The sequence below is a fragment of the Vidua macroura genome, chromosome 7 (assembly GCF_024509145.1).
Source record: "Vidua macroura isolate BioBank_ID:100142 chromosome 7, ASM2450914v1, whole genome shotgun sequence".
Lineage (NCBI taxonomy): Eukaryota > Metazoa > Chordata > Aves > Passeriformes > Viduidae > Vidua > Vidua macroura.
Genome location: NC_071577.1, coordinates 26,473,436 through 26,500,601, shown reverse-complemented (window position 1 = coordinate 26,500,601; position 27,166 = coordinate 26,473,436). Strand labels below are relative to the sequence as shown.

Below are 27,166 nucleotides of genomic sequence, written 5' to 3'. Positions count from 1 at the left end.
AATGGCTGCCAACAAAGGCACTGCACAGGCAGCGGTGCGGTACAGACTGCGAAACAAAGGGCACATGGAGAGCAAGATGGATGAGATTCTGCTTCCACAACAACCCCATCTGAAACAGCAGCAGCCACTTGGTACTTACTACCTCTTAATAAAACACTGGCTTTCACTTTTTCCAAAAGCTATTTGCTACTCTTTTGCTGGGCTGCTGCTTTCCCCAAAGCACATACCTGCCATGATCTCTCTGGTCTTCTCCAGGAACCCAGGTGCTCTGGAGCTCAGTTGAGCCCAACTATTTCTATTTGAAAGAAAATCAGACCCTACATGGCAAATAGTCCTATAAAATGTAATAAACAAATTATTTGTTGTAATAGATTTAACAACTAATCCAGAGAAGTCTGCCAGAGTTGTTTCCACTGCAGACACATGTCTGGGGCTTTTCAGTTACTTAGCAATGAGAAATATTTTGCTTCTCGTGATACCAGGCTGAATGGCCCTTGCATCACTGCCTGCAGAAATCCTTTGGCTAATCCACAGATTTAGAACTTGTGAAGCAATCCTTAACAGAAACACAGATTTTAGATGTAGGAAGAATTTTAAATCTACTTCCCCAAAAGGTAAAATGTAAGCGCATATGGTTTTTTGCTGCTGTTATTGCCTAATTTCTGCCAGACTCATGTACAGAAACTCCTCTGCAGTTCGGCAGTGCTTGCTGGGTGACGCTCCCTACTCCCGCGGGCTGCAGAGCTGCTACCTCTGCCTGGTGTCTGGGATCACGTTGCCCTCCAGTGGCTGAACTGAAAAACGGGGATAAAAGGCCCCTGCAGTACTTCTCTCTGCTATAAAAATGCTTCCAGAGAGGTCTACACGCCATGAAATTGCAATAAATTGAACTAAGAATTTATGTCATGCTAATTTTTAATATATGAATATAAAACTAATCCTTCCCTCCCTTCCTGTTCCTTGTAGGTATGCAATCTGGAACAATCTTCATCCTGCTCTTTCTCTGGTTTGCCAGGCTTATATAGTGGGCCATGGGAGAATGTTTAGTGAGAAACAAATACAGCATTTTGATTTGTCCCTATATATGAGAGTGTGGTCAAACTCCATTTTCATAGATTGTGCAAAGAAATTTCTCAATAATACATGCTACTGTAACGTATACGTCATTCTCAAAAATACTTTAGGGTTTTTTTTCCCCAATAACATGTGACATAAATGCCGATAAACTAATATGTGGCAACAAAGGCACAATATTTTAAAAGATACAAAAGTCTAAAAAAGCTCAGTGCCCCTCTGAGCTGGCCCTTGCAGATGATTTTTTTTAACATTCAACATAATGAGGCATTTTCTGTTTTGAAAGTGAAGCTCCATTCACAAATGCCTGTGAATGTTCAACATTTATGCAGATCTGTCATATCTCAAACTGAGCACTAAGAAAATGTGATTCACACAACCACTGCTTACTGGTAAGAGACTTGGTTCAAGTGATACATAAATCAGATTACAGGCAATCTGCTGAACAAAACCAGAGTTTAATTTGTAAAGTGCCATTTAGTTACCATAATCATAAGAATTTCCTCTTTCACTCTCTGTCTCCCAATTTTTGTAACAAATGAAGCAAGAGCCTCATGAGTCCTTGAGTGCACAGCCCTAACTTTATCCCAATATGTATTGAAATAGGCTATGACATTGTCAGACAGAAAGTACCTGGTCCTGTAGTTGAATCTGTATCACAGTGTAGAGAAATACTTGGTTAAGGTTGGAAAATAAACTTTAATGTCAGAAATTTCTGTTATTTTGGAGCTAGACTTTTGCAACTTTAATGTTCTCTTTACTTCTTACAGAAAAACAAATATATAATAAAGAAAATGAAATTACATTAAATAGTCTCCTCCTGACAGTTACATGAGATTCAGATGGGATGAAACCTTTGGACCCACAGCATATGCTTCTGCCTTTTGAGCTAATTAAATAATTGACAGCTGTGGAAGACTGTCCATTTACAAAGGTCATCTGCAATCAGGCAACAACACAATTAACATCAGCAGCAAAAAGTGATTAGAGATAAAACGGGAAATATCAGAGCTTTGCAGTGGAGATTTTTCAAATCAACTGAACCAGGTGAATTCCATTCAAGGCAAATATAAAAATAGCCAAAGCAAGCTTTAATGTTTTCCCTTGAAAATCATGTGTGAGATTACAAATATAGTGTCTACTTTGAAAAGGGATGAGAGAGGGCAAAGATGTTAGGGTGTTAGAGAATATCTGTGTTCTAGAGAGTGGAATGTAGAATAGCAAATAATTAAACCTTTAGTAGGTACTCAGAGCACAATAAGTTAAAGGAAAACTGGTGGGTGGGGTTTAAGGACAAATGTTGTTAAATCATCCACCTACCTTCTTTATTTTCTTTGATGCTGTTTAAAATTGCATTCTCCTGAGCAGGCTGGGAAGTGTTGTGCATTTTGGTGCATGACAAAATAGCTGCAAAAGTGGGTAGAGTGATGTATCTTAAGATATGCCTAGTGGTTATTCCCAGGACTGGCCACCTTGTGCTGTGCAGTGTCCTTTCATGACCTAGCTGAAGACAAAATAGTTCTTATGAAATCTGGAAATGTCATCAGAACGAGGGGGATGGCAAGCACCATGCCTGAGAAGATTAAAGGTAAAAAAAAATTATTGTTGCAATTTTGTAAATGGATTGAAAGAAACCAGGATTCAGCAGACATACGTGCTGTTCAGTTCATTGGAAATAAAAACCAGCAGGTGGAAGAACTACTGGATAGGCAGCAATTCTACAGGACAGTACATGCAGGCTTCAGCAGAGTGTGATTCTCAAGTGTGCCTTCATGACAGTGTGGAAAAGGTAAAAAACTACATGGGGGAAAATGGGCTGTAAACATTGTTGGCCTGTGATTTCATGCTTTCTCTCTCTGTGGCACTTGATAAGGCCTCTGCTGGTGTACAACAGCCAGTGGAAGGGGGGAGGTTTCTGCCTGAGAAATGTGTAATTACTGCATAATCTGGAGAAGGGGATGGGATGGGCAAGAGGAAGCTGTAAATTCAGCAGCTGGGGTGGGAGGCAGTGATGAGGAAGTGACACCCCTGTGGGAGAGGAACTGCAAACATGGTGATTCTGTCTCTCAGCTTCATGCTGAAGGATTTGAAGAGCTATTTCTCCTCTGCAGTGCTATGGGATTAGGAGTTCTGGGTGTGCTGCTTTGACGTAGTTTGTCAGCTGTGATCCACCCATTTGCCACTATTCAGGATCCCCTGAACTGTGTGTGCTGGCAGGACATACCCCAAGTCAATATACTCTCCTTACCCATTACCTCTCCTTCCTATGTTTTTCTTTTGTGTTTTCAGGCAAGGTTGGATGGTGTGGTATAGTCTTTCCTATTTTGCTAATTTTCCTACTGCAGTAATGTCTTTGTTTCCTAAGAGGCTCATTTTTTGCATTGCATGAACTAAACTCAAAATAGACAGAACAGGTAGACCAACAGATGAAAACTGCTAAATGCCCCAAAGGATTTTTTAGAAGTCATTTTCCAGTTTATTAAAGGCACAGTTTCTAAATGTGCCAAAGGTGGTTGAGTCACAGACAGAGAACAAGCTCTGTGGACTTACAGCTGAACCTCAAAGCCAAAGATCAGTTTTGCTTTAGAGAGTAGATCTTTGAGATCCTTTCCCTGTGGGTGTATTCCACAGAAGCAACTAAGCAAACATTGTAAGTTAGGCTTGCATCCCTTGGGAAGGGCCATCAGAAATCACTAAACAGACATAATAAATACTAGTGTTAGTCTGCATCACAGTTTTGGCATGTTCTTTCAAGCAGGTGTTTGGAACGGCCTCTTGGGAGAAGACAACTACACACCTCACAAAGCCCAATGTAGGAGGATGTTAACACATGTGCTTCCAAGCTCTGCTTTGTTTTGAGTGCCAATTTCCCATCTACTTTGTCTTCCAGCCTGCTGCCAAGCTTGTACTGATGGAAATACAAAGCTGATTGGTGTCACAGTGTGTTTGCCCTGCTTTGTTTGTATGTAGAAAATTCAGTTCATAATTCCTTCGTTTGCAGTTAGCACCCACTATTATGTATCATCCCAGGCAAAGAATAGATAATGATTGCAAAGTTAATTCCATTTTTCTGTAGAAAATTCTGCTTCATGTATCCATTTCAATACAGCTATTGGGCTAGATCCCAGATGGCTATAGTATTCATCTTTCCACCAGGCATTTATCCAAAGTTTTACCCTGTGGGTAAAGAGGGAGAAAGGCCAAGTCATCTTGCTACTTTTACATTTAAGCCATTTACATTTGCTCAGAGATGCCATAAGCAGCTGGGTCTCAGCTATAACTCTCTGGGTAATATATTCCTTCTTGTAAAAAAACAGGGAAGCCATTTTCCTTGCTGCCTTGTAAAGGCATTGAGTGAAGTTAAGCATAAAGCAGACCATTCATTGCTGCTTCCCAAGAGTGTGCTTGCTTAATCCAGGCTTGGTTTGGGGGGAGAATTAACCAAAGAAGGAATGAGCAGAGCAATGAGTGAGACCCTCACTGACACTGAGGTGGCACACACTCTGCTGTGAATGAGATTACAGCTGATCACCCCGGATCCTGAGTCCTCTGAGATGTCATATATTTATTATTTATACCCAGAGACTGGCATTCTATACAATAGAAATGGACAATTAGTCACAAACTTTTTTACATGCTTTTACAAGCAAAGATCCTCAAATCTTCATCCAGGCTAACAAAGCACCAGTGCCCCAGATGGAGTTGATTAGTCAGATTTGATTATTACCAATAAGGGAGCTCTGTTCAGACTTGCAAAGGAAAAAGGAAATGTGGATTAAGGTTTGTTTCAGGAATGATTAGCCAGTTTTTCTTTGAATGGTGGAAACAGCTCTGAAGAAATCTGGCATCATGAAGGTGTGAAGTGGAAATGTTTGGGTTTATTGTTTGTGTATTTTGCCAGACAGCTAAAAGCCCCCATTTATGTCAGACTGAGAGCTAAAAGACAGGACTATCACAGATGGAGTTTCATGATTACAGGTGTCTTTAGTTTTACTCAGACTTTGAAAGGAAATAGGATGCTGGTACCTGGGCTGGGCGTACAAACTTCTGCGATCAGAGGTTCCCAGTTCTGGCACAAATTGGGTTTCCCTGAGTAATGTTTGCAATTACAGCTCTAGCTGCAAGATCTTGGACCAAAGCCTGAGATTCAGCTTTCATGTCAAATCTAGGATTCAGAGAGAAGGGGTTTATGTCAATATTCTGTTCCAGCAGTCAGGGCTGGGGTTTTACTTTCCAACCCCAGCAAAAAAAATAAAATGTTCATTGATCAGGATGCCTTGCAAAATGCTTTTCTGCCGGTGTGTGAAAAGCTATTACTGATGAAATTGACGAGTTCTTGCTTCTCTGTTCTTCCTGCGTGTGTGTGCACATCTCCTGTCTTGTGCCTAGAATTTAAGCTATGCTGGAAATCAGCTGGAGTGGGGTTTGCCTGGTTGTGAGCCCAGGGGAGGGCTTTTGGACTAAGATAACATCAGGAATAATAATAATGATAGTAAGCAGCCCGATTTCCTTGGCTGATTAATCTGAAATCTCCTTAGAGACATTCAGGAAGACAATGCAAGATTTTCTCTGGCAGTAGCTGACTGTTTCCCCTAAAATGTTTGTCACATTGCCAAGCTGCTCTGTTCCTTTGATATGCAAAGTGCTTTGAAGAGAGAATCCCTCAAATACCCAATCCCTCAATTCCCAAAGCATGGCAATGTAGTAAGGAGGGAAAGGGGATTTTTGTCTTCAGACATCACTCATTATAAAAAGGAAACACTTGTTTTTGTAGGGTCATCTTCAGGTACAAGATTTTTGAAGTGTTCACATGAGATTTACTCTTTTGTAGCTATACTAGTATCCCAACTTCGAGCTCTGTTTTGAGAATAATTATAGATATGTGGGTTTTGAGATATACCTAGAAGTGAAAGACACTGGTAATGATACCCTCAAAGGATACAGGGAAAGTAATGAAGAACAAGAAGTACAAAATACATGTGATGAAATACTTGCTGTTCTCATATCTCTAATGATTTAATAGCCAATGGGCACCAAGATATACCTGATATAGCATCTATTTTACTAGGACTTAAAATCAGTGGGCTCCAGTTTGATCAAACAGCCTGGATGTAGTGTGGTTCTGAAATTCTCTAGTGTTGTGCCAGTGTTTAATGAAACAATCCTGACCCACTGGTGATTCACAGGCAGAATGCAACTTTTGGGATGCTTCAGGCAGCTGAAATCCTGTCCCAGTGGTGAAGGGGAGCAGCTGCTCCCCGGCAGGCTGTGTCCTGTGGGACTCTGAGGTGCCATGAAGAGGAGGCTGGAGAGCCCTGGAGACAGCCCCTCTGGGGTGATGTGCTGGGCTTGGCTGGGATAGAGTTAATTTTCTTCACAGCAGTTTGGTATGGGAATGTGTTTTGGGTTTGTGCTGAACACGGGGCTGATAATATAGAGGTGTTTTTGTTATTGCCGAGCAGAGCTTACAGAGCCAAGGCATTTTCTGCTTTTTGTATTGTCACGTTGGCAAGAGTTGGGGGTGACACAATTGGGACAGGTGACCCCAGATGACCAAAGGGGTATTCCAGACCATATAACATCATAGTACATAAAGGGGAGAGGAGGAGGAGGAAGAGGGGCTATTTGGAGTGATGGAGTGTGCATATTTGGAGTCTTCCCATCACCATTACATGTGATGGGGCCCTGCCCTCCCTGAGATGGCTGAACGCCTGCCTGCCCTGGGGAAGCAGTGAATTAATGCCTTGGTTTGCTTTGCTTGTGTGCATGACTCTTGCTCTTCTTATTACACTGTCGTTACCTCAAGCCACGAGTTTTCCACCTTTACCCCTCCCGATTGTCTCCCCAGTGCTGCTGGTGAGGGATAAGTGAGTGTGGGGCTGGGCTGACAGCCGGGGTTACATCACCATGGGTGAGGGATGGGGCAGCCAGGAGGTGCTCCAGGACAGGACAGAAGAGCTTCTGACATTTGCCCTGCCACCGTCTCTCCTCAGGGGCCCCAGTCCACCCACCTCGGGCTCGTCCTCGGCTACGCTCCGCTCGAACTACGGCCAAAATGACAGGCACGCCTGCGAGATCTGGCACTTGGAGGGAGGGCTGCGCGGAGCCCTGAGGAGAAAGATGCGGGGGGCACCCGACATCTCCCTTCCCTCTCCCATAGCCGGCCCGTTCCCACCTCAGCTTCCCCCTCCCTCAGCCTGTCCCGAACCAGTGCCGGGAGCGGCCCGGCCCGCGCCCCCTCCGCCGCTAGGCGGCGCTGCCCCCGCAGCGGAACGCGAGGCGCGGCCGCCGTGTTCCCGGGAGGACGCGGGGCGGGAGGAGCGCTGCGCGCGGCGCTCCGGGTCCCGGCAGGAGCGCGATGGCGCCCAGCGGCAAGGTGAGGGCGGGGGCCGGGGGTCCCGCCGGCTCCGGGCACCCACATGCACCCATCCCTGGCACCGGGTGACTACTGCCCGTGCTGACCGCCGAGCCGCTGCCAGTGCAAAGCTGGCTAGCTCAGAGGGAACCAGTGTTCCTGCTTCAGAGCGCAGTGCAGCTCCCGCAGCAGTGACTGGCATTGCTCTTGCTGGAGTGATGATAAAACTGGTTTTGCTCTGTTGAAAATGCAGTTTGTATGTGGGGTGCGTTTAAGGGAACTTATTGGTGAAAGCAGTGTTGAGGTCTCTTGTGTTACGGGGCAGTTTAGTATCTGTTAAACACAGCTTTATCTGTGCTGCTGTAGCCATCTCTCTCTTTGCTTTATTATAGCTACTTCAGCGCCGAGAGGCCAGAGATAAAGGCGGCTTGTTCCGTATCGCCCTTATCAGTGCCTGAGCAGAGCGGGTTGGTTTAGCTCAGGTGTGACAGTGCTCTCCTGCGGTCACACGTGCGGAGCTCCGGGCGGGTGTCGCTTAGGACCCCGCAGCTGACAGCAGCAGCTCTGGGTGCTCGGGTGGGATGGCCAGAGGTTAATAACAGCTGAAGAGAGACATAGAGGAGGGTTACCACGAGAGCTCTTCCTGAAGGATGATTTCACATACCTGAACGGGCACCCAGCCTGGGTTTGCTGCCTTCCAGAAGAGCATCTTGGCACTCGGCAATTGATCGTGTGTTTTGTAAGCAAAACAGCAGCTCTTCACTCCTGCACTTCTTTGACTCCTCTGCTGTTATCCTGCCATCTATGAAGGGAATTTTACCCCTTTTGGACAACAGGATGGATTTGGCTGCCAGCCATTGTGTGTTTTTAGGGAGCACAGCACCAAGCCAAGGAGGGTCTGCAGCTGCTGGTGTGGGTAGATACAGCAGTTCCTCAGGCTGGAGGTGGGCACTGACAAGGCTCTTGTGAGAATGCAGTGCAGCCTCTGTAACTGCCTCTGCTCCACTCTGAGCTTCTGCAGACCTGTCTGACTCTGGCACTTATTCCCAGCTCCCAGGGAAGCCACTGGTGAAGGCAGGGTGAGGAGTAGAGTGCTGAGACTGAGTGTAACCTGCTGGGCAGCTTGTGGAGCTCTGCTGCTCAGCAGGTACTTGGAGTTGCTTGCAAGGCCATATGCAGAGCTTAGACCAACACCTTTTCTCACTGTTCATCTATTTTGCTTTGTAGAAGCAGACTCTACATCTTGTGCCACTTGGCAGATTTAGGATTATTGCCCACATGCTTTTGTCAGCTTCATTTCTTCTGGAATTGGATATATCTTGTATTTTAAAACAAGTCAGCTGGCTCCAGCCTAGGTAATACCTGCCTTTCCTGTGTTCTGACAAACAATTTTTTTTCAGGCAGTGTAATTTCATCTACTGGCAGTCCATCAAGCAAGGTTTTGATGTATATTTAGAGAACTTTGGTTTAATCCATGAGAATAAATTTGAGCTGGCTTTGGACATGCAGAGCCTCATTTTGCTAAATTCTTCTTTCAACTACATTCATCTGGATGATTAATCAATGTAAGGGGAGTCTATGAAAGAACTTCAGAGGAACTTAGAGTCAAATGAGAAATTGCAAGAAACAATTTTATTTAATTCTAGTGTATAAATCAATTCATGGGCAGACTTGGGCAGTGTTTTATATAGATCACTTAAAGAGGTGATCAGAAATGCAAAAACATAGACTAATGTCAGGGATTTAAGCTCCTAAATTGAAAATGGAATTCATCATTCCAATTGTCAACTAAAACATCTGATTGATTTCCTGATGCAGAAAAGCCCTTAGATCCCTAATACATTCACGGGATTGTATAGAAATTACATGCTCTTTACAGGTTACTGTGTAACAGGATTTTTTTGTATTTTCCACTGAAATGTCTGGAACATGGTAGAGGATGAAATAATTTTCTTTTCAGTGCAGTTATACCAGTTCTGTCTTCCACCTTTGTCTGTTATTAACAGTTAGTGTAAAAGAAACCTCTTGTAAAGTAGCTTGATTTTTAGGTTTTTTATGAACCCTTTTAACCTTTTAAGTAATTATGCTTGTATTTTATTTTTTACTCTCACTCATGCTTTTCAGGTGGCAATAGTGCTGTGCCTGGATGTAGGCCTTACAATGAGCAGTTCTGCCCCTGGTGAAGAGTCTTCACTTGACCAAGCCAAGAAGATTATGACAAAGTTTGTGCAGAGACAGGTGTGTGTGACTTCATAAGTGTTAATAAGATCTGTGAAACATTTTTCTCATTTACTAATAATTGGAATAAATTATTGGAATGAGTGAGAAGTAGTCTCTATTTATGCAGGAGTGACAGTGCTCTTTGTTATTTTTGGTGGTTTGGTTTTTTGTTTGGTTTGGTTTTTGTGGGTTTTTTTGGTTTTTTTTTATTTTTTGTGCATGAGATGTGATAGTTGGGTTGGTCACCCTTTTTCTTCAGGGCAGTAGAAATTTTTAGGGAAAAAAAATTGCTTTTCTCTTTATCTAAAATATTTCAACACTTATAAGTTACCACACAGAAGACTCATTTTGAGGACTGATTCAGCCAATTTTATTTGTTTTATCCCAGATAGCCTCTTGTAAATTTGTTAGTTTAATTATATCTAACTTTGTGATCTCACTGTAAGTTTGCATTTTGAGAGGATAGCACCGAATAAATCAGTAAATCCATTGTAACTGATGTTTCAAAATTAGTTTGTCATGCTGTAATCTGCCTAACATAGTTGTGTGTGAATCTACCTGTGTTTTTATACCTGTTTTGTGTTCTCTCTATCTGCAGGTTTTTGCTGAGAGTAAAGATGAAGTTGCTGTAGTTTTGTTTGGCACTAATGGCACTAGAAATGACCTTGCCAGTGAAGATCAATACCAAAACATTACTGTACATAGATCACTAATGCTGCCAGATTTTGATCTGCTGGAAGACATTCAAAATGTGATTAAAGCAGGCTCTGAACAAGCAGACTGTATCCTTTTGCTGCAAAGCACTTCTTGAACTGATTCAGCTACGCAGGAGACAGGAAGTCAGTGTTGCAAAATTGGGCTCAGCCTCCCAAGTTTTAACTACTATCAGAGTTGAGCTAATTTGTAGTTGTAAGTTTGTCCAAAAGCAGACTTAGCTGCTTTTTGACGTTCTTTTAAGCTAACAGATGTAGCCTTGGCCTTAAAAGGAATCATTGCTTTTATGAAGTGTTCTGTTAATTAAAGAGAACAAAGATAGTAATATAATTTTAGACTTCAGATAAGGCATGTATTTTTAAAATAGCATTACAGAACTTGGTTTATGCTTTTTAATAAAAATGTTGTTTATGAAATAAGTCAGCAGAAGTTCCAGAAACCAGACTGTCGTGGTTTCAGCCCAGCTGGCAACTCAGCCCCACACAACTACTTGCTCATTCCACCACCAGTTGGATGGGGAGAGAACTGACAGGGTAAAAGGGAGAAAACTCGTGGGTTGAGATAAAGTTAATAGGGAAGTTAAAAGCTGTGCACACAAGCAGAGCAAAACAAGGAATTATTCACTGCTTTCCCAGGGCAGGTAGGTGTTCAGTCATCTCCAGGAGAGCAGGGCTTCATCAGACTTAACAGTTACCTAGGAAGACCAACACCAGAACTCTGAATATCCCCCCTTCCTCCTTCTTCCTGCCAGCTTTACGTGTTGAGTGTGATGCCAGGTGGTGTGGGATATCCCATTGGTCAGTTGGGACCAGCTGTCCCTGCTGTGTCTCCTCCCAACTTCTTGTGCCTCCTGCAGCCACCTCACTGACAAGGTGGTACAAGAACCAGAAAAGGCCTTGGTTCTGTGCAGGCACTGTTCACCAACAACTATAACATCCCTATGTTATCATCACTTTTTCCAGCACAATTTCAACTCACAGCCCCATACCAGCTCCTGTGAAGAAATCTATCTCTACCTCAGAGAAAGCAGAAAGAGGTTTATCCGATTGATTTATTCATGAAGTATTTCTAACATTGCCAAGTATTACTCCCTGGTTTGAATGCCATTCATGTTTGACTGTTCTGCTCTTAGTTACATGTAAGGTGAAGAGTTTTAAAGGGTGAGCTGTATAGTGTTCCTTCATGTGTTTCATTTACATTCAGTTCAATTTCCTGTATTGTCTCTCTCTGGCCATAAAGTGATTGCTGTGAGCTCTATCCAGGCAGTCAGAGCTGTTTCAGAGAAGTGTGCAGCCACTCAGCTGGCTCACACATTCCCAGTGGACATTGTGATGAGGAAGAAACTAGGAGATTGTCAGATGCAGGTGGTTCAAAGAAAAACTTGCATGAGGAAATGTTATATATTGAAATTTTGTTGGTGGAAAGGTTAGATTGCCTCTTCATGGACTTGAGCCTCTTATTGACAGTTGAGAGGCTGGGATCTGAAGTAGTCTTTTTAGTGTTCCATTGGGTAGATGGGGTAGAGACAAGATCACAATATGCACAAGTTATATAGGGACCTCTTGCACATCAGTTATTTGAAAAGTATTTATCTCAAAAGAGTATTTCTTAACTAAAATGCATGTCTGTCAGTCTTTGAGAGGGAGTGAAAGTGTAAAATTGTTTTATACGAAAACCACTTATCATTACTTGATTCATATTCTGAGATTTTTCTTAATTTTGCCTAGTTTTGGATGCTATTATTGTATGTATGGACTTGCTTCAGAAGCAAACAATGTGAGTATGTAACTTGAGGTCTTATACAGAAGTCTGTACTGTTTTCTTGTCAGTCTTATATTTACTGTAGGTATAAACATGGGAAGTGCTTTCTTAAAAAAAAAAAAAAAAAAAAAAAAAAAACCGCCCAAAACATTAAAGATAAACAGCACACTGTTTATCTTGTCTCCAAAGAATCCTCATGAGAGATCTGATTTGTCCAGACAACTGGAGAGCTTTCTGAGGCAACTGGCAACTCTGTAGTAGAGCCATGAGAGTATTAATGCCATTATAGAAGGCACAAAGCCTTCCCTTTCTGTCACATACCTTGTGTTCTGCTTTCAAAAATTGTTAATCTGGATGTTAAAATGCTTAGAAAAGGGTTACTGAATTTAAATGTGATGGCACATTTTAGAAAGAAAAAAAGAAAACAAAACTAGAAAAGTGAATTTGTTCAGTCTAGAAATTTAAAGACTGTTGGAGATGAAGTGGCTGCTTGTAAATATGCATGCTGTGGGAAATAAAGGTGCAATAGGAAAAAACACTCTTTAAGCTGAGAAAAAATGTTGACATCAGTGTTACAAAGTTATCAGTGAATGTACTTAGGCTGGCAAGGTGTTTCTAACACTCTGAACTAGTAGTGCAGGGAAAGGAAGGTAACTGCACTTGCTCTCAAACCAGAGCTTGATCATGTTTCTAAAAAGGTTATATGATCTAATTGTGAGCGCTGTGTGAAGACTGCACTTGATGATGCAATTCATAATTTTATGAATAAAGTTGAATCAGTGTGGAAAGCTGTATCCATTTAATGGTTAAAACTGAGTTGTGAATGAAAATTACTGTATTTATGGCATTATAGTCTTGAATAGCGATGGAACACTGGGTTTTCTTGTAGCCTGTATACACCAACCCCTTTGATATGGAGTTTGTCTTAATTTGAGAAAATACTATAGGGTAAAAATTCAAGAAAATCCCTCTTAAGTTTGATTATCCAGATCAAAACTGTGCCAATACAACTGAATTTTGTTCTGTCATTGGCCAGCCTTCCTGATCTGTACTGTACTTCTACTGTACTATCTATACTTCTTAGTATATTAAGTAGTCTTGAAAGTCCATCTTCTCTAATGAATCTACTGAATTAGATTACTAAAATGGAAACCCCACCAGCAACAGTAATTTAAAATACATTTTTACAAGAACAGACTTACAACTGCAAAGGAAATAACCAGTGTAATCCATAAACAGCCTAACATATTTTATTAGCATTTTATCCACATTGATGAAATTTGGCAGAATTCCATTCATTTAGATGTAGTTACTGTCTGCAGTCACAGGGCTAGAATCCTCAATTTTAGGGTAGGAGGGAGAAAGGGGAAGCATATAAAGATAAACACTTAGGATGAATAGTAAAACCTATGATAGAACAACTTCTACCAAATAGGTTTATTTGCTTTCTTTCATTTTACAAGTATCTCTCTTTGGTAAAAGTAATTACAAATGTATTACTTTTGTTATTATTTTATAAGGAAATAACTTAAAAATAACCTTAGAATATTTTCAATATATGTAAATGTTTTTCTCTATTTTAAGAGGAAAGAAATATGAGAAGAGACACATTGAACTGTTTACAGACCTTAGTAGTCCTGTCAGTGAGGATCAACTGGGAATTATCATTGCAAACTTGAAGAAAACAGGAATTTCGCTTCAGTTTTTGTAAGTATTAAAATGGCTGTTATGTACTATGCCATCTTTTAAAGGGAAATTATTCTTTCTTAATAATTATATTGAAATAGCTGGTGATCTGCTGGATATAGCCTCTTCAGAGATGTATGAGTAAGGAACATGATTATTGTAAGTACTTCTCTCAGTTATATGTACTTTGAATTCCACTTATGAGCCAAATCCCCTTGGTTAAGTAATGTGCAAATAAATGTTAAGATAATGGCTTTTTCTCCAGTTAAGCTTATAGCTTAGAGCCAAAGTGTAAAATGGGGGACAAAAGAAAAATATAAGCAGAGAATTAGGAAACAATAAGCCAAATATAGCCTCAGAAACAGTGGTTTTGTCACAGCAACAGCCTTTTAGGTAAGGACATTACTGGGAAGAAATAATGAGGTAGTGTTGCAGATGTTAATAGCTTGATTCTGGTGTCAGTAGAGGAGCAGGTCTGGAGAGAAGGGTTATATTCACAATGATGGGCTTGGAAAATGGAAGCAACGTCTTATGTGTTAGAATAGGAATCCCTTTATTGTCATGCTGTAGATTCAGGCATTGATCCAGATAATCAATAGTGGTCTGTATTGGCTGTTGCATGTGATGGCAAGTGGAAGCTGTGAGCCTTCTAGAGGAGTTTATTTAAAAGCAAAACTTTATGTGGCTGTTTATAATAAATACTTTCAAAGGAGAAAGTTGAAGCCCTAGATTTACTTCTGACCATGTACTTTAACCTAGATCCAGCATTCTATAAGGAACAATGTTGTGAACTTATTAATGAATTCATTTAAGCCATTTGCCAACCTATCTGGAAGATAAAAGAGGGGTTAGATAGGGAAATGTGACTGAAAATCGTGGTCTGATCCTCCACAAAACATCTTTGCCTTTGCTTAGGAGAGGCTGGATGCAAAAATATCAGGTTCTGTCTACACAGGAAAAACAGTTATGCTTCTAGTGTGACAGGCCCCTCCTGGCTTATTTGAGCTGTTGTTGGCACTGGAGCCAGTAGAGGTGCAACACCATGAATCTGAGTACCTCTGCCAGTCAGAGTACATCTTTTGGAGCCCTGGTATTCAGCTGCTGCTCCCTTGTCTATGAAGCAGAAAAGAAATGTTGCTGTTACAGCATTGGTTTCAGGTTTGCACCCTGTCTCCCAGCCACAGGAACAAAGGATTATTTGATTTTTACTTGTACAAATATAAAATGCTTATTTAAAAAAAATTCTTGATAAACCTTTTGTTATAACCTATGCTTCCATCTCTTATGCCCTGATCATAGACTAGGTTGTAACTTGCAGCAGAGAGTTGGTTTTCCTCCCTGTTTCCAGGTGCCAAGCACATGCTGAGCACTGTGTAGTGTTGGGTATTGCGTACTTCTCATCACAGTAGTCTCTGGGTATTGTATAGTGAATGTAGCCTAACTTTTACCTATCAGAGGTTTGAAGCTTTTTGATGTTGCCCTATCAGCTTAAAAGTACAGTTTCTATATTTTGTCATCAGAATCTGCTTCCTAAAAAGGTACCAAAAACCTTGCTGAAGCTTGATCTTTAATTTTGCTGTATGTGACACTGTTGTGCATAATGTTAAATCTGCTTATTATTGGTTGCTTCATGGATAAGTTTAGTGAGGGCTAATGAGGTGGAAGTATGGTAGAGACGTGTAGGTTGCCTTTTAAAAAACATAATACAATACTAAAGTTATTTCACTTTGTAGAAATGTGGTAAAAGGTATCATGTGGTTCATTCAGAATTGAATCAGGTGAAAGACCTGAAAAATCTGCAGGTGTTTTCAGAGGCACAGGATCTTACACATCTTTCTCTGCTGTGTTTGTTATACTTAGTTAATGCTCTCCTATATTTTGAAGAGTAGCAAAATCATTTTATCTATAACCCCTGGCTAAATTTTAAAATCTGATTCATGAAGTGCAGGAAAAATGTGTCATCTTCAGTTAGAAATTCATCCAGTGTTGTAAGCTATTAAAATCTCAAAGAATAGCATTGTTCCAGAAATACCTAATAGCTCCACTGTAGAGAATGTCCTGCTTGCTGGCATTTGGAGCTGATACAGAGTCACAGGCATGAATCACCTTTAACAAGTCATCTGGAGCAATCCTCTACTTCAGACTGGGTCAGGTGTATGCCTGTCATTGCTGAGCAGTGTTTGTCTAACCTTCTGATAAAGATTTGCAGTGATGGAGACTCTTCTCTCTCCTCAGGCAGTTGGTTTTAGAGATTATGGTTTGAAATGCCTTCATCAGGTTTTTGACTATCTGACCTGACTCCATGATGTGACTGCAGGCAGAATACAAAGAACTGATTGTTTCCTTACTCTCTGCAACAGCTTTTTATATTTAAGGCTGTCTTGCCCTCTAATTCCCTTCTCTACTGGCTTTATTTTGTTCAATCTTTTTTAATGGATCTTGCTTTCTAATCAGCATTGACTTTACTGTCTAATCTATTCCTGTATGTGGATGTCTTTATTGATGCACAATACCCAGAACCGGTGCATTGCTCTGGTCAAGATGTTACCAATGCCAAGTAGGCTTGAAATACTCCTTAATTTGTTTTGCAAGTTCTGTGGCTCTTTATATACCTGTCTGCAGCTAGACAGAAATCGCTGATCCTAAGAACATTTTGTTTTATTTGCTTGGTTATTTTAATAAGGAAGAAAGTCAAACTAACTGCTTCTTCTTTTGTTCTTAGTCTGCCATTTCCAGTGAGTGTTGATGAAGGAAGTGGAGATACAAGTGCCGGTGTATATGCTCATATGCATAGAAACTCTTTTCCAATAAAGGGCTTAACTGAACAACAAAAGCAAGGTATTGATGTGGTGAGGAAGCTCATGTATACTTTGGATGAAGAAGGAGGGCTGGAAGAAATTTATACTTTCAGGTAAATTTGGCTAATCCTGGTTATTGTACTATAGATATACTTCCTGATTTCTTCTCCAAAAGGTGAAGTAAAGTAATCAGTTGAAGTCAGTGAATTTTATGACTTGCTGTACCCTCAGTCCCCTTCATACAGCTTCTTCAGTGGCTTTAGAATAAGTAGAAGAGCTTAGAGATTTCAGGGAAAAATTAATTTTCTGTATCTATATTTAAATTAAAAAATCAGTTTCCTTCCATCTTTAGTGTTGGAGGATTTTGGAGGGAACATTTCTGTAAATGTCATTTCAAAAATATGTTTTAGAAAGAGATGGAATTTGTGGCATAGTTCAGCTTGAACATCTGCATTTAATGGTAGCCTTTGTTCCTTGGTTGCAAACTACTTTTAGCTCACTAGTTTGATAAACTCACACAATTTCTTTGAGTAAATGTTGTTTGTTGAATTCTACTCTTTAATCACATTCTGCTGTGCCACTGTGACAAACAATATACTTTATTTTTCATTTTTCTTGCATTAGTAATGCAAGAATTGAAAGGTGATTTTTCACTTGTTTTCCAAATGAAAGAATAAAAGTTTTTGTATCTCTGAAAAACTGTAGCTAATGATATATCCAAGACTTTTCTACATAGGTGATGTCTCAGTTGGGAAACAGGCAAAATGCACCTATCATAGTCTGATGTTACTGTCTCAGTAGTTCTGTTCTACAATTAAGAAAAGTGATCTTTTAGACAATGTGATTTTCAGGAAGCTTAGCAGACCATAGCTGTAATGTCGTTATCAAAGGTAATTTTTAGATGAGGGTTGTCCCTGTAGGTTTATATGCTGTAATTCGTCAGATTATTGGTGGGATTTCCTTCCCTCCCCCAGCTCAGCTGGTCAGCTTTGCACCTCAGCAGCCAGAGAAGCTGCTCCTTGAGCATTGCTGTGCATTAGTGAAGAGACACGTGTCACTGTGTCTGTGTTCTGTACTAGTCAACAGAGCAGTCTGAGTCTCTAGAAAAAAACAGGCTTTGTCGCTGCTTCAAAGACTGCACAGAAAAGCAGAATCTTTCCTGGCCTATTTATCCTTTAGGATAATCCATATGCATGAGCCTACCATGTGGCTTGGCCTCTTTATACTTTTTTTATCACAGACTCTTGCTACTTCACAAGCTGTCTTTGTGCCATACTTTCAGGGGAAATCCAAAATCTCTGGATAAAAAGGCATTTGGCTAGTAGATTAAAGCTTTAGTTGGAAAAGTTGTTTAAGAGTATGTGAGGTTTTAGATGCAATTAAGTTGCTTATCAAGCTTTAAGAAGTCAGCTTTGCAAATCTGTCATGATAATTGGCTAACGCAGATACACTCTCCATTTTCCTAGATTAATTATTCCTGCTGGTAAAAATATTTCAACTCTTGTAAAAATAAATTAGCCATGCCAGGAAAGTGAGTGAGGAGGTTTTGTTGTGATTTTTTTGTTATTTTTGTTATGATACTCAGCCTATTAGACAGGATGTACTTCTGCTGCCTCTGGGTTTTGAGGGAAGGGATTGCAGAGCAGAAGAGAAAGGTTGTGTTCATTAAATACAAGCTGAAATATATGTTTGCAAGGTTTTATTGACTGGATCATCTTTAATTACAGGCAGCATTTTTCTTCTGTAAATATAAGAAATTAAAGGCTAGAGATAATAAATTGAGCTTAAATTACATTTTTAGGCATTTGGCACTTGTATATTTGATTTTTTTACTCATCCCTGAATGTATGTGTTGCAGTACTCCTAATGATGCAGTACCATGTTCTGTTTTAAAATCCTGTATTGATGTCTTTATTGCTAGGAAAAAAAAATTCCCCTCTTTTCCATAAGGAAAAAAAAACCAAAAAAAAACCCCAAAAAAACAAAACTAAAAAGGAAATCCAGTGTTTATCTCATATAAAAAATCCAGTGTGTTTTTGCCTTTCATTGTGCTTTTAGAATTTAAGAACAACAACTCTGTTCATACTAGGAAACCTGAAAAATAGAATGCCAAGTTGAATTCTCTACTGGTCATTTTAGGAGTTCATCTTGATTTCTGCCAGACAAGTGCTTTAATCAAGAAAGTGGTGGATTCCAGGTTTTATCATAATGTGAAAAAGAGTACTTCAACTTTGTTTTATCTTTGCTTTATCATGCAATAAAAGAAAAAAAATTGAGAGCTTTCTCTCTGTTGGAATTTTACAGCCAAATTGACAATATAGTTTATATTAGCTGAAAGCTGTTCTAGGGGGCAAGCCTCTTTGAATTCACAATGATATATTATAAATTACTGTGAGTTGTTAATTTTGGACTCCATTGCTAAAAGTTGTGCAATTAAGTTAACACTTTTTAGTATAAATTCATTACAGTTCATTTTTTCGTGTTTTTTTGAACTTGTATATGTGCTGCTTAGGCTAGAAATAGCTGAAATAACTTCTTTCGCTATGACAGAATGCCCTTAAATTAATGACTTCACTAGTAGTGTATAAAAAAGCGCCAAAAGTTAATTTCTACATAAACAAAATCCCGTTAATTGAAACTGGATTCTTTATTTCTTCAGCTTCTCTATAGAAAGCATTTTACCACATAGAGAGCCTTTTCTAATTTTTGTTGTTCAACTTGCTACATGGCCTAATTGGATGAGCACAGAAAAATGGAAAATGCTTAAGAAGCAGTTGTGTGGTTTTAGCACTAGACTTAACACAGTGCCTTTAAGCCCTAGTGTCACACCATCATAAAAGCTGAAGATGGGGATAATCTACTGTACCACCTCTTTTTTTTTATTCTCTTTTCTGACAATGGGTAATTGTAAGATTATTGATACAGTTTATTTGCTTTATGCAATCAAAGCTGAAACAGTTTGGACTCCTGCATTTCCTTAAGGAGAGTGTATTGTCTATAATACTTTATTACAGTTCACCAGAGTTCATTGCTGTTTTGCTGATTCCTTCATTTAGAGAGAGCTTGGAACGCCTTTCAATGTTTAAGAAAATGGAAAGAAAGCCTATGCCTTGGCCCTGCCAGCTCACTATTGGTCCTAATTTGTCTATAAGGATTGTGGCCTACAAATCAGTAAGTGTGTAAGATCATATGTTCCAGTGTAATTTGGCAGCAAGTTAGGTGCAACTACATGTTGGTTTTTTTTTTTTTTCCTTAAAGCTAAGAAAATAAAGAAAAAACAACATCCAAATAATTACAATAGAGATTTTTGTTTGGTTAGAAGCCAGTACATCTAAAATTGTGGTTCCCACAGCAACTTTAACTTCACCATACACGTTAAATAACTAAAATTCATAAGGTACAGCCATAGGAATAATTGCTGTCTGCTCTGGCACTTAGTGGTATTGAAGTTGATGACCCTGATTAAAAATGTTGTGATTGAAGATTTACATTCAGCATCAATTATATGTGAGACTTTATATAGGCATGAGAAGAATTTTGGACATGTGTGCATAAAATGGTGGGTGTAAATGTTTTACCAGCCATCGTTTCAAATCACATCTGTTGTTATTTCAGACTTAGAATAAAAGGTCTGATTTTTCAGCTTGTTTGTACTGTTTGGCAGAGCTTGGGCCCAGTCTGTTTCTTATGGTTTATATGGTTCCTTTAATCAGTGCTAGGAAAAAGTAAGTGTATTTAAAGGCAGCAAATGTGCAAATTTCTTGTTATAGAACAGTTAATAGGTAACTGTGTGGTGTGGCAGTATTGATGGATCTGGTGAGATGGAGTTTAATTGGCTTGTTATTTCAACACGAGACTGGGCCTGATATTATGAAGATGAAATATATCTGAAGTCTGAGAGCTGGGTATATTAGCCTTGAAAGATATCAGCTTTATATTTATAGTTATTAAAATTTTTTTTATTAGGCTGTTGTGCCAGACCAGTGCAAATAGACAGAAAGAGTCCCCTCCCAAAGATGTTTACACACAAAATAAAGTAAGTTTGGGAGAATAAGCAACATGAACTGAGTGACTGGCCTGAGGTCATACAGCAGTCATACTGCTATAATCTATTCTGTTTTCTGCTCAGTTCTACATTTTTCTTCTCATGTACTAGCTAGAACATCAATTTCACTTAAGCAGAGAGAAAAGAAAGCAGTTTTATTTCCTTGTAGTTGGGAAACATTCACTCATTGTAAATACTTATTCCTTCTTTCCCACCCAAGTTCCATAATGCAACTGGAATCTTAATCTTTTTGCCTTTTGGGGAAGTTGCAGTAATATAAGGTATTTTTATCCTGAAGTGTAGTAAGCCTGATGGAAAACTTGGCCAAGCAAACTGAGTGAACATTGAGTCCTACTGTATCTTTAGCATATTTCTTAATGCTTTGTCAAAAATATTTATACAGTTGGAGGTAGTAAATTGCGTAGCAAGCAAGTTACATGGTATCCTGTGACTCAAAGACATCCACAAATGGCTTAACCTACAGGTTTAATGAAAAACCAGGACAAGAGTGCTGTCAATATGCTACAGTTCATGTGTTAGGTCTCATACAAATGAAGAAGTGCTGATAGCACTGTGGTGGCAGCCAGAGATGCATTATTTGACAATCTTCATTAGTTCTTTATTGGCAAAACAATGCAGCACTCAGGCAAAGGATTTTTGGTGTGTTCTGGTAAGTACTCTGGTTCCCATTGTAATGTTAAACATTCCTTTTCTTTGAATTCTGATATCAAGGTCACAGAAGAGAATGTGAAAAAACCTTGGGCAGTTGTGGATGCTAAAACCCTCAGAAAAGAGGACGTGCAAAAAGAAACTGTTTACTGCTTGAATGATGATGATGAGACAGAGGTTCAGAAAGATGATACTATTCAAGGTACGAGATCGTTATGTGCACCCTGAAGACAAAGGGAAGATAATGGCTTGGACTCTTAGGTCACCTAAGGGCCTCTTAGTTTTATAAATTGAAGCCTAGCTGTGGTTGTAGAATGTGAACCCTGTAGGCTGATGGAGCACAGACTGTTGCACGAGATGCTTTGTTTTCACATATTTAAAAAAAGTCTTATTTTGCCAGTAGTAGGAATAATAATAATAGGAATAATAGTAATAGGGCTAACAACAACAATAATAGTAATAACAACACATGGAAGTTAGAAGGCACTACAGCTTTCTGAACTACACACTGTGGAAGGCCATACCTCAGTTCTGTAGTGAGTAGTTCTGCTACCACTATTCCGTTTTTAGATCTTCAGTTGTACTGATAACATGAATGCTTTCATAGTGCTGCTTTTTTTGTAGATGAGCAAGTGCTCTAGTTATTCTGCACTTGGAAAGTTGAAGCCATCAAAGGAGGGTTTAGTGCTCAAGAGTACTAGCTTTGCTGTTCTATAACAGGATCAATCGGAAGAAGTGGTAGGCAACATACTTTTTATGACCTGCAGCTTCTTTCTGAGCAGATTAATTTCCTTAGAAGACTATAGGCCCAGAAACAGCAGGAAATAGTGCACTTAATTTTAAAAATTGAGTTAAGCAAATCTGTTTTATTTTTTGTGATTGTATAGATATACAATTTACTAGTTTTTTTTTACTTGTTACTAGTTTTTTCCTTTCCTTTGCTATTTCAATCCCACACAAGTAGGGCAAGTATATTAGCTATAAAGAGCAGACTAGCCAGATAACAGTATAGAGAGTGCTGTCAGATGAATAACATAAATTGAAAATTAGAATAAGCTGTATTTTTAAATTTATTTCAGTTGTAGCATTCATAGGTGTTTCATAGCAGTATCAGATAAAGTCACAATGACAATGTGACCTTCTTTAAGCAGAAATGATGGTTAAAAGATGGTCTAGTTACGTTCTACAACTTCAAAACTGTGTAAAAAAAAATCCAGTTCTTACAGAGAATGCATTTTGAAGGATTTGTGACTGTTCTCAGCTAATCTTTTGACTGCTTAAGTTAATAAGTAGTTGTGGGATACTAGTAAAAAGAAGTGGTGAGCAGTTCAATGTGAACAAAAGAGATAAAAGATTTCCCTGTCAGTGATGTGGTATTTCTAATGCTAAAAGAGGTACTGATGCCTCCTGGACTTTAGTGAATCTTTTGAGAAATGTCATAATTAGACAATATTTTGTATTTGCAGCACCTGTACTGAAATTTCTTTCATTCTGTGTGTTTGCTTTTCAGTTTGTAGGAAAATGTATCTTATAAGTTTTTCATCCAGGGATTTATCTCTGTTCCTTCTGCTTTCTTCACACCTGAGGATATCATCCTTAGTCTGTGGCAACATAATAAAGTGATGACATTACAGGGAGGTTATTGGAAGCTGAGATAGGAAAATAAGCAGTTGGAGCAGATGATACCTCTGAGAAAGTACAGCTTCCTATTTTATGGACATATACCTGTAATGTATAGCATGGGAAGTAAAATACAGAAATATATAAAAAGACCAGTTCTGCATATAAGAGTGTTTTGGTTTTCCATTGTGTACCTTGCTTCTACTGGTAGCACATTTTATTCTCTGAATCTCTTCTGGTGTCACCTCGTGTGGTATGATTTATTGTATGTTTGAGGTTGCTTGTATTATGCTTGCAGAGAGTGTTGCAATCTGTTTGCTGAAATCTATTCTGAATTGCTTAAATCTATTCTGTGAGCATAACTTTGTTAGGCAAGATGTTCCCTTATTTTCCTTCCTGCTCTCTGAGAGTAGTTGTGTTACATAAAATGATGTACAAGGAGTGCAGCTGCTGTTTGCGAAGTACAGAATGTGTCTATGGGTGTTTGGGTTCTTTTTGCTAGCAGGGAAAGTAATTTGATGAGCATGTGTGGAACGTAGCTGTGGGGCACGAATGCATTGTTAAAATATTCAGAGAGCTAATTTCAGTGTTAAAATTGTAGGCCCATATGCTTACCAGATGCTCTTCTCTCATTCTCCAGGTTTTCGGTATGGGAGTGATATAGTTCCTTTTTCCAAGGAAGACGAAGAGCAAATGAAATACAAAACAGAAGGAAAGTGTTTTTCTGTTTTGGGATTCACTAGATCCTCTCAGGTGTGATGCTAAATATCTTCCTATTCAGCTTCCTGGGTTATTCAAGACAATCAATCTTGGTTTGAATTCAGTAAAGTCATGGTGTTGTATTGGGTTTCAATACTGGGAATGGGGCATCTCCACTCAGGTATGCAGGGGTGACTTATTTGCTGATTCTAGTACATGTAAGCAATATGTGGTCTTGTGAAGGAGAGAAGCTCGTAAATGTGGCCATTGGTCCCTCAAGTGAAGCCAGACCCACTGAGTTCAGATCTCTGCAAAGAGGAGACAGAGGTATTGTTGTCTCATTTAATCTCACAAACTTTAGTAGTCTGTCTTCTGTTCAGCTCAGGCAGCAGCCTTTCTGGGCTTTTTCCAGCCAAGAGTATGGCTGCTTCTTAACAGAAGCTTTTCCTTCAAATAGTGTTAAAGTAAGCCTGAAGCTGTCTCCATTCATTCGCAATTCCTTAAGGGTTAGTTTGTGAACCATGACTGGTCTCATCTTTCTATTGTGACAAAACTTACATGTAGTGAAGACTTCTTCATGTAAGAACTTAGATAAAGGTAGCATAATTCAAAAAACTCTCCATATTTCCCTGAGATGCTTGGTGTTTGTAATATACTTATCTCTACCTGTGGTATTGACTTTGCTATTTGTTGTCCCTGACAGTTGTAAGAAACTTACTTTGAGCAAGTACTTTAATAAAAGTTACCCAGCACAAGGTGATTTCCTTCAGAAAATCCAGGACTTAAGCATTAGTAAAGCCTTAGGCAAAGGCTTAACAAAACCGTTCTTGAAGAAGGACACATGAGGAGAGAGTACAGAAATGTGAGTGCCAAGTAATTGCTGTGAATGTTAAGATGCTCCCCATCTTTTTTCTCTGAAAAAGTTTCTCACTGAAACTTTACTCATCTTAGAGTTACCCACGCCCAGTCCTCTTCACCAGTCAAAACTGAAATGAAATCTTAGGGCAGTTCTACACCTTCACTCTGACAGCTCCCAGCCTTCCTGCTCTTTGAAATCTCTCACTATCTGAACAAATGAGAACTCTTGATAAAGGCTAAGGCATCATCACCTTTACAATGAAAGAAATATGCTAATGAAATAGGAGGCATCTGTGGGAGCTTACTCTTAAATGCGTGTTACTAAACACCTTCTTACTTTACAGTATAGGTGTCACAGAGACCTTGTGCATGTTGCTAGATGTGTCATTAGACTACTGCAGTGCAGTGTTCTAAAACATAAGAACTGAGGAGCCAGGAAGTTACGTGATTTACTGAAAGCAGAAGCCAGCCCTACTGGAAACTGTAACCTGGTTGCTCCTTGAGGACTTTCAGACTCAGTTGTTGAGTAATGTGGGAGTTTGTGCACTTCAAGTGATTGATCAAGGAAACATCTCATGCTTGAGCTTATGTGCTCTAAATTGGCCAGGGCCAGAGAGGTGTTAGGGAGTGCTACCTCCTATACCAGAAACTGGATCTAATAAGTGAAATGTGTCTGAATCCTGTGTTCCAATGCAACAATTTCTTGGATCTCTCCATACATTATTAGCCTCCAGCTGAGTCCTACTATTGTTATTTAGTTCTGCAAGATGTATTTCACTGTGTGCAGAGTTTTCTTATGCTGGAGGTTGGCCTCCTGTTTCAACTTAGTCTGACTTTATTTGGAAATGGAAACTAAGAGGAAAGCAGAAGAGAAATATAGTGTTATTTCACGTGGATTTTTATTTTCCCGTCATTGGTCAGATAGTGTAGTAATAACTTCAAATACATAGTTAATGATTTTAGGGTTACAGTTAATTTTAGGAATATTTTTTGAGTCATGTAAATATGCATAAAAGAATTAACAAGTTGTTTTTAAAAAAATTCAATGTACCAAATACTGATTGCTTTTAATTAATTTTTATTGTCTCTGGATTTCATAACAAACAGAAATGATATTTTAAGTGTCCTCTGGTCCTGTAGTCAGGAGTGTGAGTAGTTATGCCGAGTAGTAGCTGCACCTCCCCTCAGTGGAGTAAAATTATTCAAGTGTGCTTGCAGGATTAAAATTACAGTGGGTGCATAATGATATCAGGAAGTTTTTAACTACAGCTGGAATTTTCAAGACCAGTATGTTATCTTAAGTTTTGCCTCCTAAATTTTATTGTTTGGAATGATAAAACTGACACTACTCAAATGTATGTTTTTATTAAATTGTTTTTTTTTAAAAACTTCCATGGAAAGATGATTCATTATTGACTAGAAAAAGTGGAACAGCTCCAAATACATAATTAAATAAGGAATAGAACCACCTTACATTCTTTTCCTGAGTTGTTCACATCCCTCAGGAAAGAAGATCAGAGGCTGCTTAAACTTTGATTTTTAATTTATTAGCCCATGCAATGTAAATCAAGAAATAATACTTGAAATATTACAAAGGGACAATTCCTTTTGCAAACAAAAAAAGGTGTAGTGATACATACGTGTAGTTACGTATACTATACTGAACGTAAAATTTCCTGAGCATTTAGAGACAGAACAGGAAAGAAGGATTGCAGGTAGAGTAATCTGAGCTGACGAATCGTGCTGTAATACCGTAAAGAGATCTGCTCTGGTGCAGGTTGTCACCGCCTTCAACAGCCTTATGGTAATTTGCTAAATAAAGAAGATAAAAAGATGAAATGAATGAAAGAAAAATCAAAGATATAATGAAGTTCTGAGACTGTAATTCAAAGAGTTTTTTCTTTAACAAAGAGAGGTTGTTTTAATCAGTGTCCATAGTAGTGTGTGATCTTTGTGACAGGTGATTGCAGACTTTGTGTGTGAGAGCTGCTGTAGCTCCAGCTATTTCAGTGATGCCCCTTGATGAAACTATTTTTCCTTTTTGTTTTAGATTCAGCCATGTTCATGAATAGAATAAACTCTGCTAATAGTAGTGCTTCTTTGCTAGCACAACTGTATATACTCTGGGTTGCTGTTGAAGTAGCTTTATTAATTAAGGATGCAACTTTTTGCAGCTCCTTTTTGATGTATCTTTGCTAGAAAAATGTAATAACATAGATATGATAACCGTTAGGTTTACGTCTTGTATTAACTATTGTAGTTTTCCACAATGACTTTTGAATTACTGAAGTATAATTCAGACTGGTAACAGCTGCCAGTAGTACTGTCTTTCATTCCTGCCCATCAGTAAGAAGCTATGAGAATATCCTACCCAATATGACTGAATATTCATTAAGTGATAAATGGAGATATAAGACAAATGCAGGACTTTAACCTCTATGCACTGTAATTAAATTTGGTGGCTTCTGACTTGAGTAACACTAGTTGTTTTGTAATTTAATTGGTCCAGTTGCATTAGTGACCTTTTCTTTAGGTCAGGCTAACTCTTGACCATTTGAATCTGTAGATCCAGAGGCATTACTACATGGGCAACCAAGCTCTGAAGGTCTTTGCAGCAAAAGATGATGAGGTAAGGTAAACTGAAGGTTAATGTTGAACATACTTTGC

The 27,166-nt window shown here is 39.2% G+C and overlaps 1 protein-coding gene across 1 annotated transcript in view; it reads left to right on the top strand.

Annotated features, from left to right (window-relative positions):
* Positions 1–7,410: 7,410 nt before the first annotated feature.
* The window catches only part of XRCC5 (X-ray repair cross complementing 5), a 49,921-nt gene continuing 30,165 nt past the window's right edge, over positions 7,411–27,166 (top strand). The window contains exons 1-10 of the mRNA XM_053982293.1: positions 7,411–7,450; positions 9,554–9,667; positions 10,248–10,431; positions 12,091–12,139; positions 13,709–13,831; positions 16,533–16,721; positions 19,665–19,779; positions 21,386–21,524; positions 23,583–23,695; positions 27,066–27,128. Coding sequence (XP_053838268.1) covers positions 7,433–7,450; positions 9,554–9,667; positions 10,248–10,431; positions 12,091–12,139; positions 13,709–13,831; positions 16,533–16,721; positions 19,665–19,779; positions 21,386–21,524; positions 23,583–23,695; positions 27,066–27,128 — 1,107 coding nt within the window. The 5' untranslated portion in view covers positions 7,411–7,432. The remainder of the gene's footprint in view (positions 7,451–9,553; positions 9,668–10,247; positions 10,432–12,090; positions 12,140–13,708; positions 13,832–16,532; positions 16,722–19,664; positions 19,780–21,385; positions 21,525–23,582; positions 23,696–27,065; positions 27,129–27,166) is intronic.